The sequence below is a fragment of the Gymnogyps californianus genome, chromosome 19, assembly GCF_018139145.2.
Source record: "Gymnogyps californianus isolate 813 chromosome 19, ASM1813914v2, whole genome shotgun sequence".
Classification (NCBI taxonomy): Eukaryota; Metazoa; Chordata; class Aves; order Accipitriformes; family Cathartidae; genus Gymnogyps; species Gymnogyps californianus.
This window is the reverse complement of record NC_059489.1, coordinates 5,522,508-5,542,547: the sequence shown is the minus strand read 5'-3', so window position 1 is coordinate 5,542,547 and position 20,040 is coordinate 5,522,508. Positions and strand designations below refer to the sequence as shown.

At 35.8% G+C, this 20,040-nt stretch overlaps 1 protein-coding gene across 1 annotated transcript in view; it reads left to right on the top strand.

Moving 5' to 3' along the window:
• Positions 1 to 20,040, top strand: part of STXBP4 (syntaxin binding protein 4) — a 70,708-nt gene that overhangs the window by 40,040 nt on the left and 10,628 nt on the right. Inside the window, exon 21 of the mRNA XM_050908431.1 lies at positions 14,573 to 14,630. Coding sequence (XP_050764388.1) covers positions 14,573 to 14,630 — 58 coding nt within the window. The remainder of the gene's footprint in view (positions 1 to 14,572; positions 14,631 to 20,040) is intronic.

Genomic DNA, 20,040 nt, shown 5'->3' with positions numbered 1-20,040 from the left:
AGAGATGAGTTCTCCCAAAAAAAGAATTTATCAACTGTTTTATCCAGTGGAAAATTTCACCGTTTTGCTAGTCCCTGAAGGCTGAAGATTTTTTCCTCAAAACAAAAATATTTAATGGGAGGGTAATTTCATTTTTGTAGAAAGTAAGAATATTAAGTTATTAAATGAACTTTTTACTGTTGAATCTTTTCTGAGTGGACATTTTAAGAAAAAAAGACAAATCCCAGAATCACATTGGTAATTTTGGAATATGACCTGGTCATCAGTGGCTCCTTCTACTTGCAGAATCATGCTGAATTTTGAGCTCGTGGGGACTGCTGTCTTTTGCCACAGAATATTGGCACTGTATTCCTCATGTAGCATCGTGGCATTATACCAAATGTTGTCAACTTCTCAAGAACAATGCTCCAAAATCCATTTTTCCTTACACAAGAGCAGGAGGTAGGTGTGCCTGTAGCATGATTTCCTGGCCTCCACTGAGTTCTGAAGGCAACAAAACCTCTTCCTTATGTAGCTGAAGCATCTCCCAGTTTGTCTTGAATTTGGAATTTAGTTACTTTCTTGTTTGTTCAGTCTCATCTTGTAAAGACAACATAGAGCAAGACAAGATAGAGCAAGACAGGAGCTTCATGCTGCTGCTGAATGCATCACTTGATTTAGTCTCTGTGGGGCAGTGGTTTTCTGGTTTCCAGCTCTGCTCAACGGAAGACTTTATAGCAGCTAGGATCAGTTGTCTTCCAGTTCAACATGTGCTCCAGATTGTAGGTCCCTGCTATCAACCACACACTGTGAGTGAGCGGCACTATGCAGAAACAGTGGCTACTATACAAACTGATAGTTTGTCCAAAAATTAAACTTAAGGTAGCAAGAAATTTGAATATTATTTTTGATTAAATTGCAGAGTACCCACATTTCTTTACTGATCTGAAAACTTTGCTAGTGCAACACAGGAATATAGTTTAGGAATTGAAATAAAACTTAGTAATTTTCCTTTTATATCTTCAGTGATTGTAAACTGAGAATAACCCTTGACTTAATTTTAATTGTTCCAATACATAACTTCAAATGCACATGAGATGAGAAGTGGATCCCTTTTGCCCTATAATATAGACATTGTTGAATTTTTGCCTCGTTCTGAAAATGAGAATGTTTCATTAAAAAATCGACAGCTTATCAGCAACTCTTTAGATACACTGCAAATCAGATCACAATGAGAAGCCCAAAGGTGAACAACTTATGTACTTTCAGAAAAATTAAAATTCAAAGTTGCATAACAGGCAAAATGGTTTCTATAATCCTTAGAAAAAAAATCCAAGCATATTTAATACAATTTTACAAAGACACAGTCTAGAATTTAAAAGCTTATTCTACATAACTGTTTACTGCAGCAAGACTTGAATTTTCTGCAAGTAATTTAAATTTCCAATTTTGCTTGCATGGTAAATAAGAATGAAGAGTTGTAATTTTGTCAGTGTTCAAGAACTGTAATTCCAAAAGGAAAATCTATCCAAGAATTTTAAAATGTTTCATTGCAACAGAAAGGAAGTGTTCCACTTGAGAAATGTAATAGTGTACAATTTTTAAAATATTTCCAATTTAAATCAAAATGACTGTGCATGGATATTAAATTAAAAATGGAGCAGTAGACCTGTGAGACAAGTCCATTCTTGAAGTCTGTAAATCCAATATGATCTGCTTTATTTCCATTATTTGTACACCTTGATTAATATTATTATCCCCATTTTAAGGAGGAATTTGAGCCATGAAGCAGCTGACTCGCTCATTTGTAGGGTAGAGGGGAAAAAAAGGGCAAGGATTTAACAGAAGTCTCCTGAATGAAATAATTTTTTTTCTGACCAGGTGTCATATCGATAGGCAATCCTGAAAGCAGCTTTTTTTTCCTTCCTGGATAGTAACCTACTATTACTAGAATCTATTACAATATAGATAATATTCTTCTGCATTCTTAGATAACTGTCAGGTTTGTTAGTGATTTATAAAAATACTTTGTTTGTGTTTTATCATTACTGTATGTTATATTTATGCAGTGTATTTTCATTGAACAAAAATGTCAGTTGGTGCCTTGACTGTGGAACAGTGTCAAGTAGCACTTTTACACTGTCTTACCCTCTTAAAAGCTTCATTAGAAAAGGAGAATGACTAATGAGGAAGCATAGATGTAAGAATAGACACAGCCAGCATAGGCTCCGTTAAAGTTTTCTGAAAAAGTTTTACTGGTTTTGGTTTCTTGCCTTTTTTAATTGTAATTGCTATATTTTGGTACTATATGTTTGATGCTGTATTTCAGTGCTGTGTACTTGATCCGAAATAAATTTTTAATGCATGATTATCCACATTTCAAACTAATTTAGAATTATAGCTGTGGTTTCCAAGCTGTAGTTTGTCAACAGCCACTGAACCACAAAACTCTTATAACTGATTTACAGCTTGTCTACAGAAACTTAGCACTTTTACATTCTTTTCAATTACAAGATTCATTATGATAATCTATGAGAATTTTTGAGGGTGGGTAGTGATGCCTGACTCAAAACAATTTGCGACCACTGAGCTATAGCATCAACACTGCTGAAATAGCAATATTTAAGTGCATACCTGTACTTAAAAGCAGTGCCTATAATGTTACATAAATAAGGCCAGTGAAGCCAAATCAAGGTTGAATAGTTTATTAGAAAGGCAGTAGACAGCAAAAAACTTGCACAGTTTCACCTTTGGCTGTGTTTCTGTTGTTGTTGGTTTGGTTTGGTTTTAGTATTATTATTGGGGTGTGAGTTCAGGTGCTATCTGACAAGCCTAAAAAAACCCCATACTATAAAGCCTGTTTCTTTGGCCAGGATTGGTTTGGTTTCACAATAAATACTTGGAAGGAGACAAGCAAAGAGTTGTTTGGTACGTAATATAATTAAAATATATTACTTCTGTGAACACAAGACATAAAAATGCCTTGCAAATGGGAAGCAGAAGAAATGTCTGCATGTAATGTAAATTACACAAAAGTTTAGAAAACTAGCACTCAGATAGTACTTTGCCACCAAGGAATCAGAAAAGATTGGGCTAGAAAGGACCTCCAGCAATTAGGTAGTGCATCCACCTGCCTCCAGCAACATGAATTTATATCTGCATTAATCCAAACAGGTATTTGTCTAGCATATTCCACAGCTTCTGTAGGCTAACTATTCCCATCCTTAATTATCTTTGCCATTAGAAAGCTTTTCCTTTGGCCTAAATCCTCCTCATTGCAGTTTAAGCCCATTACTACGGGTCTTCATCCCTATAGTTATTGAAAACACCCTACTACTTTCCTCTTTGTGGTAGCTTTTAACATATGTGAAGACCATATTGTGTCTCCGCTCCATTTTCTGTTCCCCAAAATAAACTAAGTGATCCCCGTTTGCTCATTTTTTCCTTACAGGGCATGTCTTCTAGCCATTTCATCACCCTTGTATTGCTCTGAATTCTCTCCAATTCATCAAAATTGTAATGAGTTCTGTAGTTGAGACCTTCCTGTGGGAGACAAAAATGGAATAATGTGTTTGTTTGCTTTAATATATAGCACACCAGCCCTTATGTCCCCGAATGGTGTTCCCTTTCCCTGATAGCTTCATGTTACTGATTCGTATGAAGTTTGGGCTTTCCTGTACTTCCAGAGCCTTTTCTGCTGAGCCAAAGGTTAACTAGACATACCCCTCTTGCTTTTGTGCAGCTGATTATTCGCACCTAGAGTAGTACTTTGCTTTTGTCTTTATTGAATTACACCCTATTTATTTCGAACATTTGATCCAATTAGTCAAGCTCTTAGAAAATTCTAATCCTGTTTTCCAATGACATTTCAAAGAAATGTCTGTTTACAAATGGGTTTTAAATCCTGAATTATCCCTGAACTCTCCTTACTTGGACTAAAACCACATTTTGTTGAATGTGAGTGAGGAATGACATTGTTTTCACCTAACTGGTCTTACTTGTGGGCATTGTTACAGGACCTAGAAATTAGACCCCACTTGTTTAATTTGATGTCTGAGAATCAGAACATTACGGTAATTATGTACAGCAGAGAAGCTAGATAAAAAGTGACACTAATAAGGACAGAATAATTTTATAGCCTGATCAAATAAAAAAAAATATATTTAAAGTATCAATTATGAACAAGTTGCTAGCTAATTTATTGGTGATTGAACATGTATGTTATTCCCAGTGTTTCACAGCAAGGAAGAAGACAATTCAATGTCTAAAGCCTGTATTTAAGACAGTTCTTTAATGTGACCTAGATTTCAAACTCTGTTGTTGCTGCTAGAAAAGCAATTTATTCTCTCTCCATTCACTTACCTTTAATGAGAAAAGATGAGTCAGCTTTTGAATAGGCACTGTCTGTACTGACTTTCAAATCAAAACATTTTAATAATGAAAAACAAGTAAGTGATATTATTATACCTTAAAATGCAGATGAGCTAACAAGATTAGTGCAGTCTCATTAGGTTAATTTCCAGCATCTCTGAAGGAAGACTTCATTAAAGAGCAGACCTTTAAAAGTGTATGGACTCGTTTAGTTCATACTGTGACCCCACTATGAAAAACTTAATTGACTTTGTGCCTCTTCCCATACAAGTTGTACTTGCTCTTGGTAACTATGGAGACTGAAGTCAAAACTCTACAGAATCAACAATTTTACTGGATGGTAAATACTTCCTAAATTGTCCCTCTATTAATTTCTGTTGACATAATGCTTAGAGTTTTGGTATATTAATCCTTAATTGTAGTATGATGTTTTGACATGAAGGGGGAGGAAAAAAACTTCCAAATTTTGTAGCATGGAGATGCAAATTGCTCGCAGTCAGAGGAAATACATAAGTGAGACAGGAATTGAACCTTGAGGTCTCAATCCCAGATCAGTCTCTCAAACTCAAGGCTGCCCTCCCTCTTCTTTTGATTTGCAAGCACAGTTCAGACATAGTCAGCTGGTTATCGGGAGAGGTGGGTAACCTGATGTCTCTCTGTGGGTATGTGGGTCTGCACACCAGCCAGGGAGCAACGCTCTCATTATTTCAGGTACCGAAAAATAAAGCAACTGTTACAGTATGGAGCTGAACCAAAGGAGTTGTGCCTACTTCTGTGCAGTTAATGCTGAGTTAATTTTCCGTGGCTACACAACTATGAGCATCCTGAGAGAGCTGGATTAAAGCCGGCGGCAGGGGGGGGGGGGGGGGGGGGGGGGGGGATGATCAGACCTTTGTTTCGAATGTCAATGTATGCTAAAGCTATCAGTGCTCATCTTGTCTAAGAGGGTTGGTATGCTTTTCTGTCAGTTCCTTCAGTTGTCACATTTTTTCACTTTTTTTCAGTAGGTAGGAGTGAGAAGCTGAGGGCTAGCAGAGTTACTTAGACATATATGGTGCACAAGTGTGATAATTTAAATGGAAAGAAGTACAGAGCAAGTTGATTGCCTAGAATGATATTGGAAGCTTTTTAAAAGTATATTTTAAGGAGAATTTGCAAGAGGAAAACATAATTGCTTGGTGCTTTTGAAGGAGACCTAAATGAGGTACAAAATGTGCATAAGTCTCAGACTAGATCTATTACCTCATGCCGTAAAACATATGTATCCTTAACTGGGAGTTAAGGATGGAGATTTTGCCTTGCATTAGTGATTGCTACAGGTACTATGTTTGAATCCTTTACAGTTAAGGTAAAATAAAGTATGCTAATTTAGGCACATGGTGGATTCTTTTTTCCCTTCAGATTTATAACAGAAAAGGAAAGGTATCTATCCTAGTTTCTAAGAACTTTTGACATTGTTTTTAAAATATGCTGGCTTTAAAGTCATGTCTTCCTGTAAATAAAACCCTTCTTTTATTTCTATGTAGCTACAGTGGTTTTTGTAACAGGCTAAAAGGATATCTTGTGTTAATGTATTTTTACAATTCTTTCTTCAAAAGGAAAAAGTCTTACTTTGGTCTCTACTTACTGTGAAATGAGCTCAGGAGAGAGTAGTTCTGTGTCTCTCAATTGTAGGTGGTTCATGCCAGCCCCCTGCGCAGTTTAATTTCATCATCAGTGCAAAAAAGTAAGATATTACTTAGCAAGAAAGGCATATCATGTAATACTACTTTTTAAATCTCAGACAATTTCTGCTCAATTCTAATTTTAGACAGTCATTTTAATTTGTTACCAATGAATGCTTTCTAATTAAACTTATATTTAACAATCACATGCGTCAGTGAGCAATGTGAGATGACAGTGATGGAAGTGGGTGGATAGCACAATAGATGGTGACAAGAGAAGTTGATCCAGTAAGGAAAGGAGGAGATGGATGAATTCCGGAACAGAGTAATCAGGGGAGCAAAAGAGTAGGGAAACTGAGGAAAAAAGAAATGGTTTAGAGCTGGGCCATACAGTGAAGTATTCCAGGCTATTCCTAATTACCTAGTCCTGGTGGTGAATGCCCTGTGTGCAGAGGCTTGTATTTCTGGAATAAGAATATGTTATTCCAGATTCTTTTTAATCAGCTGAAAGTGGATTGTACCAATTCAGGACAAGAATGTTCTCAAAGAGTACTTACTTCTATGAATTTAACTTTTTTTTAGCCTATATGGCATTTGTGTAGAATTCCCCAGTTAGGGACTATTTCTCTAATTTTATAACTACTAATGTGTTTCCTGTCTTCTCTTCAGCAGTTTGAGATTCGTAGGTATAAACAAAATGAATTTCAAATTAATTTATGCAAATATTCCTCAAAAATTACTTTGTAAATTGTAGTGTATTCAATCAGCAATGGAAATAATAATATGTTCTTGACCAATCACAGATAGACAGCATCATGTTAATAGTCAATACTGGAAGACTGTAGAAAAAAGACTGCAATTAATTCATAGAAAGGAATATTTTTTTTTTTAAAGCTGAATAAGACTGAAAAAAATGTAATGGGAAACATGCTTACCATTTTTAAGACCTTATCAGGGAGCACTACTACCTATATGATCCTAGGGTGCTCTGTTTCTCTTGCTGTGTCACTAATTGCGACTCTGTTATTGCAGCCTTTAACATTAAAATAAAATAAAACATCTTTGAGTTGGCAAACTAAAGCAGATGGGAGCCACTAGAGGATAAGGAGGACTGGTTTTTGGTTTTTTTTTTTCTTTGCAGCCTTCTCTGTGAAAGAGGTAGATTTCTGCATTCTGCAGTTCTCTGATTTTCTGTATTGCCTTCATCTTATCCACAGATTCTTCAACCACAATAAACAAAAGAATTTGGGGGGATTGGTCACTGCATTCTTATGTATTTTCACTGGACAGCCAGTAGCATTTTAGTAGGGAGCAGTGTAGGTGAAAAATACAAGAATAATTGTCAGATAATCAGTATGTTAAATGCATTTTAAAAAGCAAATAATATGAGCCAGTAGATTGTGCAAAGTTCATTGTTTGGTCAGAATGAGCTAGTCTTAAACTCCTCTCTGCTTTCATTATCCCTTACCTTTGAGGGCTTACGCTTTCCTGACCTAATGACTAAACAAACGTATTACATTCATGACTAAAATAGCTATAATGTTGAAGGACATACTGCTTAATGGTATCTTGGCCTCCTTAAAATCGATTGTTGAACTTCTGACTATCTAATGTGTGGTATGTGAAAAGGCATTGTAAGCCAAATGTGATACATATTGATTGTATTATAAGCATATTGAAATAATAAGCTTGGTTTTTTTCAGTGTAAGTTGTTAAAGAATACCTTTTTTTCTGAAAGGTGATTACATTACAAAAATAATAATCATCAGTAGTACTTTGAATTCCTTTCATGTCAGCATTTCAAGGAATGCAGTCTTTCTTCAGCTTTTTGTATGCTAAAAGACGTTCCCAGTTTCACAGCAGTAGCTGGCGTAGACGCTCAGATTCTAGCCTGTGACAGTAGGTAATGGCATGAATCTTCTGTTTTACCTCTGGGCTAAAAGGAGGACTTATCCAAAAGTCGATGTTTTTTTTGTCGGTTGCTAGTGGCTTATTTACCTTCCCTGTTTCACAAAGTCTTATCTTCTCCTGTGTACCTTAGAGGAACATCTTCTATTTGGTGAAGCAGACAGCTCAGTACTTAATTGGCTGTACTCTTTCCGTTCCCTTTAAAAGTCGGAATATTTTATAGTATTGTTCAGCTCTGGTGACTTCTGCCATTTCTGTATAATTGGTTGTACACGTTTGATTGCCATCAACTAAGCAGAAGAAAGTATTTTATTGCCCTTGTTAAGTGTGTTGTGCTTATTTTGTGCTTTCACTACTAACCTCCTGCATGGATAAAAATGAGCATCGGCTAGACTGTTCGCTTCTCATTTTAGTAACAGTCCAAATTGCTTGGATCCTACAGTACCTAAAACTTTATTTGAAAGGAGAATATTAGTCTTTATTTGAAAAACACGTAGTTTTGTTTTTCTGTTTTATTTCCAGTATTCAGCTTCTGAAAAGGTACATTTTTAAAGTAATGTTTCAGGAAGATAATTCTTTATCCTTCTTGAAGACACATAGCAGCAACCTCATTGCTCAGATGACTATAGCTCTCACTCATTTCTGAAGAACTTAAGTGCACACGCTGGGCAGAGTTTGTTCTAAATTTGCATTTCCTTATTTGTTAGGTAGGAGAGCAATATGTCTACAGTCATGTCTGATCACATGTACTGATTGAGGCCATTCTTATTTCCTTAAATTAGTCAGTTGACTGGTGGTTGTTCATATATACTACAATTTCTGTTGTATCCACACTGTTTCTAATTAACTGTACCAAGTTATTCACGGACAAGTATTAGAAGAAAAACATTTATAACAGTTTGTAATTTCAAAATTACCATAAAGATCTTAAAGTTGATCATATAATCCTTCAGCACAAGAAGCAAACTATTTTATAACTCTCATTCTAAATTGTAACTTGATATGATGTAATTGTTTTAATAAGAGATTAATGAGTTTGCCAACATAGATGGGTCAATATCTTCTGATTAATACGAAGTGGGAAAACACAAGGTCATCTTTCACCGTGCCCTGAATATCCAAAGTAAGAAAAATACTTTTCCTGAAGCATGGTTTCTAGGAAGAAGACTGAAGGGAGACAAGCCAATCTGCCAACCGTAATCTAAATTAGCATAAATTTCAGTTGCTAGTATTTCCCAGATGTCTCCACTTGAAAACTACTTACTCCATCTTTGTTTTATTAAATTACCAACAACAAAAGAAAAAGAACAATTTCTTTAAAATGGAATTTGATATGTGAAAGAAAGGAATGGAATGTCCCGTTAGCAGAGTATTATTCATAAAATGAAACACATTTGTTTGTGGGAAGAGCACTTGAAATGGTCTAAAGAATAAAGTGGCACACATGCAAATGCCAGAAGTGCATACTCACCTCTGAAAGCTGTTTTTCTGAACCTGAGTTCTTATACTTAATTCACAAATAAGCAGTAAATACAGTATACATTGACAGCCTCAAAAAATAAAGGACCATTTTATGCCTGCACCGCATTGAACACACTCAGCAAACAAGGCTGGAGATTTCTCCACAAATTTTTGCTTTAGCTGTGTCAAATTGGTGAATCACAGAGGAGTTCCTCTGTTGGTCTCACATAATATGATACCTCTAGTCTCATATCTGGGATATTCCCATGTTCCAGTAGCACTCAGGAGTCCAAGACTAGGTAACTTAGAACCAGCAAGTCACATCTTCAGCTTTCCATCCTCTTTGCATTGTCTAGATAGCTCAAAGAGAAGAGCCAAAGGCATTGGGAATCTTAACTCATGAACTTTGCACTATTACTGAGGCCACATGAGGAAGGTTTAAGTGTTGGTAAGAGCTGAATTGGTGGATATTGAAAAGAGATCAGAATTCAAAACCTCATTTGTCAAGTGATGGAAAAAACTGTTTATAATGTCCTTTAGCAAATCTTGTATATCAGAAATACTTTTAGCAGGTAGTTCCTATTTCTTAAAAAACTTCATTATTTTTGAGAATCTAAAATACAAATTATAAGGAGGTAAATAAAGGGTAGTTCTGAGCTAGCTCATGCTCTCTTACTTAAATATGTATAACTGGAAAAGACAAGCTAGGTAAAAGGACACGTAAAAAAGACATCCTTATGTCTGTTGTTGGTCAAAGAATGTGTTCATTGTGAAACTGAATACTTGTATTATGTGGCTTTTGAATTCCAGATAGATATTACATCCCTTAAGCTCGATACTTCATATTAATTTCAGACAAGGTAGTTTAATGATACAGCCACGAGATTGTATAGCCCTAACAGGAAACTAATTGTAGCCAGACATCGTTTTTATGGCGGATGACAAAGCTGTGAACACTCCTGGAAATAAGTTTATGCTTCACAAAAGAGTTTTTAGGGTGAGATTACCACCTCTGGTAGGCAGCTATCCCTAAGCAGTCTTTTCAAATTCATCAGTAAAGTTTGTGTGACTGCTTATAATGGAAGCAGGGTTTCAAAGTCTGGCCTTAAGGCCAAAATAAAGCACTTGAGGACATACTTATCTTGAAGCACCTAAATAGTCCCACTTTAGCCAAATCTAGATAGAATCCTAGTGAACAGCAAATTTTTGAACAATTCTTATTATAGTCTCTAAATCTCTCATTTCCTTTGAGTAATTTTGTCAGAAAGTAAGAAAAATAAAACATACTTGGACTGCAGTATTTAGACGTTAGGGAAATAACTGTCAGTTTTGAGTCAACTGAATATTCATGCTATGGTATCTGCTTTTATTAGTTTCATCTGCTGATCTCCACATTTCTTTTGCTTTAATATTTTTTAACTAACTTATTGGGAAAAAACATCCAACTACATTACTGCACAGTTTCTAGGTTTGATAACTGCCCAGTAAAATGAGGCGTTTTTCCTAATATCTATTTTTTCCCCCTTCTTCCTTTAGGGACATACTTTGAGGATGCTATGTGCAGCTTTTATTGAGGGACAATATATGCATTCTGTCTTGGAAACAGTAGGCAAAATCTTCAATGTCTGTCGCTTCATACAAGTTTATAATTTGGGCTGATGCTTATCTTTCTACTTACTGCAACCAACGAAGTTATCAATGCTGGTGCATTTTGTTTGTCCTGTTAACCCAAGGAAGTGATAACAATCGATGAGATCCACACTTTATCAAGTATCAGGAAAATTTTGTTTGCCCTAGGGTTTCATTTCCTTTCTGCTTTATATAATGTTAACTTTACAACAGTGGTTATCACAGCAGGCATCTTGCAGCTGAGGAGGCAAGCAGTCACCAGGGATACTCCCTTGCTGCTCTGTGATCAGCTGCAACACTACTGGTATACATACAACAGCAAGTGGTTTGTTGTTTTTCTTTTTCGCATAGAATTATAGAAACCTCTTTTGCATTAACCCTAATTAAATGCATATACTCAGAACAAAATAATGGTAGGTTATAATGTATTTTGGCTAACAGGCACTCTCTCAGGAAACTATTCTATTTGGGCAAAGGGTGCTTTGGACTGTATCCATTTCTTTTGCATGCGTAATTACTTTTGCAGTTTTACTTTTTCTTTACCTTGCAAGAGATAAATAATCACAAATATTTGAATAGCAAGAAGCCCTGTATTTTCTGCTGAAATTATTTTTAAATATTGTAAATCTGTAATTTTTTTAAGATGATATATGCAGACAACTGCAGCCAAGATATATTATTTATGAAGTTTCATCAAAGACTGTAGCAATTCACAGAAGAAATTATAAATATGTAGGAAACCTAATACTGCCAGAGTTTATATAGGCTAAATCCTGTATCTTTCAGACTGTATTTCTGACTGTTTGAGCTCCTTTACCTCCCATTTACTCCAGGTGAGAGCTTAGAAGTCTTTCGAAGCAAGTCCTAGGACAGGCAACGAATCTGACCCTGGAGGGTGTGAAAAAATAGAGCACTAGGAAGTAGATCAACTTATGAATGATTCATGGAGAAAGTGAGCCTGAGGGCAGCAAAGATGAAGTCTAGGGAAATGCTATGCAAAACATGAGAGCCTCCTGGCTACCATGGGAAATACCAAGAAATATAAGTACAAATCTAACAGTGAAGGAAAGGAGTAAAGGGAACAGCAGTGAAAAACTAGTGGAGAAAGAGTAAAAACGTGGAAAATAAAGGCATTAAAAAACCTACAGATGTAGGTGGAACTTTGAAGCATATAAAGAGTGGATAGGATATACAATCCAATGCATATAAAGTCAAAAAGGCAAATAAAGCTGTGGAGGTATCTCCAGAGTCTCATTTATAGGTGACAAATGTATTCAGTGTTTTTGAAAAGCATAATCTGTCATGGTTAAGAAAAGAATACAGAGCATCAGTTATCATTGCTACCTACATGCTGTCCTTCGTTTAGAAGGGAAAAAAAATGAAATCATTTTAGTCAAATTACTAGTGAAAAAAAGTGTAATTATCACTGATGAATGAAACAGGTGATGTAGGGGATCCATGGGACCACAGAGCAGATGCTGAGGGGTTTATTCATAATTGAGCAAATCCGTTGTCATTTATTTTGTATATGCATGTTGCATGCAGGAATGAGGAAAGGCCAGGGCAGATGGAAGCAATTGAAGGATGAATCCTATTGCCATTTAAATCACTAGAAAATATCCATGTTGAGTAAAGGTCCCATGTTTTATGGGAGAGGAAGGAAGAACTAGTGATCATGTCTAGCATATTTATAACTTAAAACATCCTTTTCTTCCTTCCTTCATAGGAGTCAGAGCCTGAAAACTGTTATGCAGCAACTACCTTGTATTTAAAGGGAAGTAGCTGTGGATTATTCTCTCTCAAAGGTAGTAGGTGGCATGTTTTGAGAAACAGATTGTACAGATTATGCTAAATTGAAAATGGAAGAAGCCTGAGATAAGTGACTAATACGGGGTAAAAGTGAAAGGAAAAAAAATAATCCAGTGTGCTTTTTGCTTTTCAAGCTGTACGAAACAGTAATGGTGCTGTTCTACAATTGCCCGTTCTGACGTTCCTGAATTCTGGAGTTTTGGTAGATTTACTTGTTGCTCTTCCCTTGGTACCTACAGGTATAATTACTTCTGAGATGGTCTGTACCTGCTTCGCTGTGCCAAGTCATGATTCAGTAGCTGTAATGAACTCTGTTTATCTTTGAGAACTGAAGTTACTCCTTTCCAGATTTTTAAGAAGTAAGGACCACACCAGACACAAAAGTGTGATGATGGGAGAAAAGAAAATGAGCCTTTTAAGAAAGAAATTCCAAAAAAACATGTGTGTGCACTTAGGGCATGCCTTGGTATGAAGCAGCTTTCAAAGATCATATGGTGTGAGCCGTCCAGCACATTTTCCAAATAAAAGTTTTAAATCTAAAGCAGGCTCACAGATGGTTCTAATGAGCTGATCTTTGAGATACACTGTGACTTGAACAAAAATAGTTTAACTCCTAAGACAGTAACATTTCGAGATGACTTTCAAGCACAGTACAATTTTCATGCATATTTTAATTTTATATATATTTCTAGTCTCCAAAAAAGAGAGGTTTTTCAGTACCTTGTACTTTTCTTTATATACATTACAGTACAGTATCTCAAAAACATACATCAGGAGCATTTTTGCGCATTGACTGAGCTTCTTTCTCCAGCACTTTTCAAACTCTACAAACATTTGGTTTTGAACGAGTAGTAATAAAAAAGGTAAAGGTTTCCTATGAAAATTTAATTTTTAAAGTGATATAGTACAGTACCATACTAAAAGTATTACTTACTGTTCTCGTCAACAGGATTTCAAACTAAGACCAAAGTCCAAGATTGAGTTGTTAAGATCAGCATGACTGATAATTACAAAAGAGGAAAAGAGAGCACACTTTCTTAGTGCATGTAAAAATGGCGCCCTTTCAGAATTAGTTATTTTAATTTATGCTAAACTTTTCAGTATTAAATACTTTAACTCCTGGAAACATTACTGTAAATCACAAAGTTAAGCAATGCATTTAGTAAATTAACCTTTGTTAGGATATGTAGACATAGATAAGTATACATACAAATATCTGTAATATTTTCTCTGAATCTGTCTCTAAGTGTCTTGGAGATTGTGTCTAAATTCCCAAAGAATTATGTATAAACACAAAAGTTGGTGATAAACCAAACAGCAGAGGATTTCATTCTGCCCAGACTTCTACCTCATATAGTTATTAGCATCTGTATGTAATAGCTGTAAAAACAGACCTCAGCAGACCACAGGCACGGGGGGTTTTTTTCGTCATTTCATATAGGTGTAAATTACAATAAAAAGTTCAAAAAGACTTAACTGCTACAGTCTAATTTGACCAGACTGTCAGCTTCTACAAAAGAAATGCTAGTAATAAAAGTATCATCAAATGTTTTATAGCTTTGTAGCACAGCAAGTATTTATTAAATTGTATTGTTTATATTATCATCTGTTACAAAAATAGTAAGAATTCATTTATAATCTTTTTATGACATGGTTTGAAATGACAGCATTCTAACTTACACCATTTCAAAACTCTGTTCTTTGTGTCACTTAAGCTTTGAGAGACATCTTATTTCTTTATTTCGTCTTAGGTCTGCCTTATGGATGGGAAGAAGCTTATACAGCAGATGGAATCAAATATTTTATCAAGTGAGTAGTTCTGGGGGAAAATGGGTCATTGTTGAAATAAAAGCACATCAAACTAAACACATTTTTAAACCTAGAATTAATGGAAAAATGAGTAAAATAACAAAAGCTGTCATATGTTTTATATACATCTTTATTACCAACATCACTTGTTCTTTTCTGGTTTTTGTGACTTCACTGTCCAGAGGGTTCTAGAGGGCTTAGTCACAAATCCAACTGAAACTCAGTGAGAACTGTCTCTCAATCCTTCAGATGTCTTTGAAAACCCAAGTCTATAACGTTGAGAACTTCCCCAGTTACATGTTTGACCCAATAATGGACCCAGGAGATAAGAAAAAAACCCAACTCATCCCCTAAATAGTTTACAAGTATAAATATCTATTTTAAAAAATGCCCTTGTATTTTGGGGAAGTGGAAGAATTCTTAGAATTCTTTTAGATTTTTAGAAGGTAATGCTTTGGTTTCACCTAAATCTAAAGTTACTGATGGGGTTTTTTTGACGTCATATCCTGTTCCCTTGTGTGGGAATGAGTTGTTCTGTTGCTGCAAGAGGGTGAAGGAACAGGACTGAAAGCATTTAGTTATATTTATAAAATGATCAAGAGATTTCCAACTGCCATACCATTTATTTAGAAGAAAAGTCATTATACTCTAGACTTTACACTTAAGATGCTAAATGGAGGCTTACTAACTTGAGTGTCACAGAATATTGACATTTCACGGTATCACTGGCTGCAGGTTAAGCAACTTTTATTCCATTGATAATGCCACTGAAGCTGCACCAGGTGCAAAAGCCTTCTCTCATATTCTGCATATATGCTGGTTTTTTGTTCTTGATTTCTACTCTATGAAAATTATACCTACGGTTTCCATAGGGCTTACTTTCTACATTTTCAAGGGGTTGCCAAAGATAAAGCCATACTCTTCATAGCTGGCTTATTAGAAATACTTATTTACAAAAAATGAAAAAAACAGTATATTATTTTTTTAACCAAGTCCAAAGTATGGTTTATATCCTGCTAATGTCTTGCAGGTAGAGAAAGGAAAGCTTTTTTACAAAGACCTACTTGATAAAAACGACGGGAATTTGTTGTATACTATAGGAAAGATTTATTTTTTTTTCAGTTGTATTCTCTGATTCTGGAGGAAGAATGCATGAAAAAGTAGCAACTCATGTTGTATGTCCCAGAAGCTTCAGGAAGTGAATTGGACAGTATGCTGTTGTTTTTTCCAGAATATAGTGAAAATTATTTCATATAATAGTTTTTTTATTATTCCTCTAGAAGATTGAAACAATTGGTGAAAAATATAATTCATCTCCATTCCATATACATAATGAATCATTGTTTAATTAATAGGTAGTTATTCTAGCTGCTGAAATTTGCATATTGTTTAATTCTTGTAGTGCCAGGAAGACCCTATTTTGCAGGTGGACTTCCACAGTCTCCTAAAAGACAGGAAGGGCAGCAAATAAATCTCTGCAGTGAGATAAAATTACTTTTATCCCAAACTCTTATAAGAGTCATGTAAATAACATTGAAGTTTATGTATTAACTAGCCAAGAAAAGCAGGGACTTTATTTTTCTTTTTTTCAAACATACTGCTCTGTTGTCCTTGAATCACCCCGTGGTGCCTCGAGCTAGATGTATTAAAGCAGACATGTTTTTTTCTGCAGAGGTTTCCAAACACACTGTATATGATACTGCCTTCCAGCTCTAATCAAAGAGCGGCTTTTATTCTCAGGCAGATGTAGGTTACTACATGGGATTTATACCAAAAAAAATTGTAGAAAAATAACTTAGGAAATGAAAGTGAATTAAAAGCCAATTTCATAGCAATGGAAATAAATACAAGAGCAACTATTAAAGTAGAGCACTGTTCCCTTGGTCTCCATCTGTTGATACAGGGAGCCATTATAGGACAGTTGGAGAGTTAAGGTGGATGCTGGATTCTGTTCTCGGTAAAACACTTGTAATACACTAGGTTTATACCTGTGTAATTGGAAACTGAGCTTGAAGATAGTATTATCTAGCAATAATAGCAAGTAAAATTTAGCAGCAGAACAGAAGAAATCTCACATTCTTGAAAAATTCCCCCCCTTCCCCCTTTTTTTTTTTTGGTTTTGTTACTGTGCTTCTCATACAAGTATTTATCTTGATGACTCAGCAGGAAGCTAGATTTGCTGAACATGTGCAAGAAATTTCTTTCAAGTTCTGCACTTGGATGCTGAACTATTGCAGATGTGACAATAAGATGCATATGAACAACAGTAGAATCTCAGCCAGTCTAGATGGTGGAAGCCTAATTTGCAGAAAGCATCAGATGTTTTGCATGTTATCCCCACTTGCTGAAACTACAGATTTGAATTGAGTAGTTCACATGAAAAAGCTTTTTCAGGAATTTTTGCATATCTGATCTTTGATTGTTAATGACTCATGAATGTTGTTCCCTCTTCTTAACGTGCTTCTAGCATTACAAGTGATAGTGCCCCAGGTTTTCCATCGTTGTTGCCTTCTCTAAGCTGTCCTATAAAGTTCTGCGTGTCAGTCTTTACGTGACAGGCGAGGAAAATCTATCCATTTTAATTGCAGAGAAGGGTGTGAAATCACCCTTCGTGACCACTGTCTAAAAACTTCTATTCTTCTGAATGGAGCCACCACACTGAAGTGGTGTTAAGAGCTCTTAATGCAGTTCATTAGAATGGAATTAATTGAGCATTGCAATACGACATCATGGTAATTAATATTAATTTTAACTATCTCCTTATTTTGCTTTCATCGCTGTTTCCAAATGCCTTTGCAGAGCGTAAGCCAGGCTTTTTGCATACTTGAAAATTCATACCTCTTACTACACTTTGTAATGTGTATGAAGTCAGTCTGAGAAAGTTAACTATTTAGGGCAAGGAGCAGGGGTTACGTAAGTCCCTTGTTTCTAACATTGAATGGTAGAGATTTCAGGATGAAAATTCTACCCAACATTGAAAATATCCTTTTCTAGGAGGAACTTAGCTTGAGGTGTATCTTATCAGCTGATCCTTTTCAGTAGGATTTAATCTAATTGTTTAAATGGGGATTAGCAGAATAGTTGATACTTTACAGCCCTGGTACTAATACTGTAACCTTCTTGTTCTCTTTGGCTGTGATTTTCAATCCTTTCATTCTTTGGTGTTTAGAACAGCCAAAGCCATGAGGGGCTTAAGAGTATTTCAACACTAGCCCACTTCCATGTATACAAACAGATAGGAAAAACATGTTATAATTCCCGAAGTGTAGCCACAATTAAACTGATCTTATCTGTGAATTGTCAGTTTCCTTATTACGCAGTTAGGCTGTGAGGCTATATAGAAGCTGCAATGGCTCTGTTTAAATCCACAGCAGTTTTACAATATGCTAAGGACAATCAAATATTATTTTAATTAGTAGTTGCCTTCAGTACCAACATGCTTTATTGGGCCATCAAGTAGCTGAGTCCATAAATCTATATGTTATAAATCTAATGCAGTAAACACCCCAGAATGGAATCTTAATAGCACATAAGCTTGAGACAGCTTGCTGTGAAATTTCCATAAATATCTCTGAAGGGGGTGTAGCAATATGAAATGCATGAGAAATCAGAGTTTAAAAGAAGCAAACCAGCTGGCTTGTGTTACACACTAAAGTGAAACCCTCTTATGTGAATAACTGACATGAATAAAACATTTACATGGCTATATTCCTAAGGGGCTGAACAGCTCTCTATACCTGCCAGGAAAAGCTGTATCTTGTCCATGAATCCTCACCTTAAGACAATTTTTGAAATCACCTCTTTTATTCAGGAAATCATTTCAGTCTCTCAGTAAATTATTTTCAATCAACCAGGCTGCTAAGATCAGCCACAAAGTACTGGCAAGTGTGAGAAAACTACCTTTTAGACTGCTGGTGTGTCATAAACTCACATGATTCTGTGCTAGGCATTAAGGCCATGTGTATAGGTTTACCATGAAATAGCAAACAGTAATGTAAGCCTCTCTGAGTTACATCTCAGTATGCATTGGGAAAAAAGCAAGTTCAAGTGTCTTAACAATATAATATAAATTAACAGTTATCAGAAGGACGAAAATTACACCAGTAGACTAAAAGGTAGGGATTGGCTTCATTGCTAGTATAACTGTGCTTTCCTCCTGCTGGAGAGTAAAGGTTGAATTTGGCCCCAGATATGTTTTAAGATAACCTAGTGTACTTTAAAGTAATGGAGAGGGCAAGCACTATTTTATTTTGCATGTAGCAATACAATCAGTCATTCATACATAGCACCAGATTCATGCCCCATCAATTAATGTGTAATAGAAACACATTACTGGTGCCTGTTTCCTCACTAATTTATGTTTGGTATTTCTATCCCTGTTTATATCAGCCAGTTTGGTTAAGAAGAGTTGAAATTCTGACCTCATTTGCTCAAGGTGTCAATTGAATGTAGCGTAATGGGGTTTTTGGCAGTCCGTTGCAGTTGCAAAACCATAGAATAAAATCATAGAAAAATCTAGATTGGAAGGGATGTCTGGAGGTCATCTCGTTTAACCATCTGTTGAAGAGTAAGTTATCCAGAGCCCTGTCAAACCAAGTCTTGAGCATTTCCAGTGAGGGAGATTCCGCCACCTGTCTGGGCACCCTATTCCAATGATGAGTTGTTCTCACAGTGAAGAATATTTTCTTAATCTAGACGGAGTTTCCCCTGAAGCAACTTGTGCCCATTGCTTCTTGTCTGTTGCCATACATCTTTGTGAGAAGAGTGCCTCCATTTTCTTTATAACTACCTTTTAGGTATTGGAAGACTTTGATTAGATATCCACACCCCACCCCCAAGCTCTCTATTCTTTAGGCTGAACAAACCCAATTCCTTCAACATTTCTCCATGTGCCAAGTTTTCCAGCCCTCTAATCATCTTGGTGACCCTCCACTGGATCCTCTCCAATTTTTCCATTGTCTGTCTTGAACTTGAAGGACCAGTGTATTGAAGAGACCCCACATAATAAGGTAAAAAAGTTTGATATTAATTAATTTTACTTAGTAGATGATTAAGGCTGTTCTGTTGTAAGAAATTCAATTACTGATTTTCTAATAGAAATTCCTGTCCCAAATAGATTTTTTTTTTTTTTATCTGTAAATCCCAGAAACACAAAGGGACTAATGAGCCCTCATAAAGCATCACCTACATCCAGATGTGTATGTATGCACTTACCAGTCAGCTGGGAGGCATTAGGATGGGAAAAGTTTTGTAAGAGAAAGGCCATCTTGTTCACTTTTAAAGCTATTTTTGCCCAGGCTTAGTTCAGGTGTAACGTTGAATGAGTTTACTAAGTGTTGTCACCAGTATTAGAGCAAAATTTCACTTTTGTTGTATGCTCTGGCATTAAAAGTCCTCATGGAAGTCACAG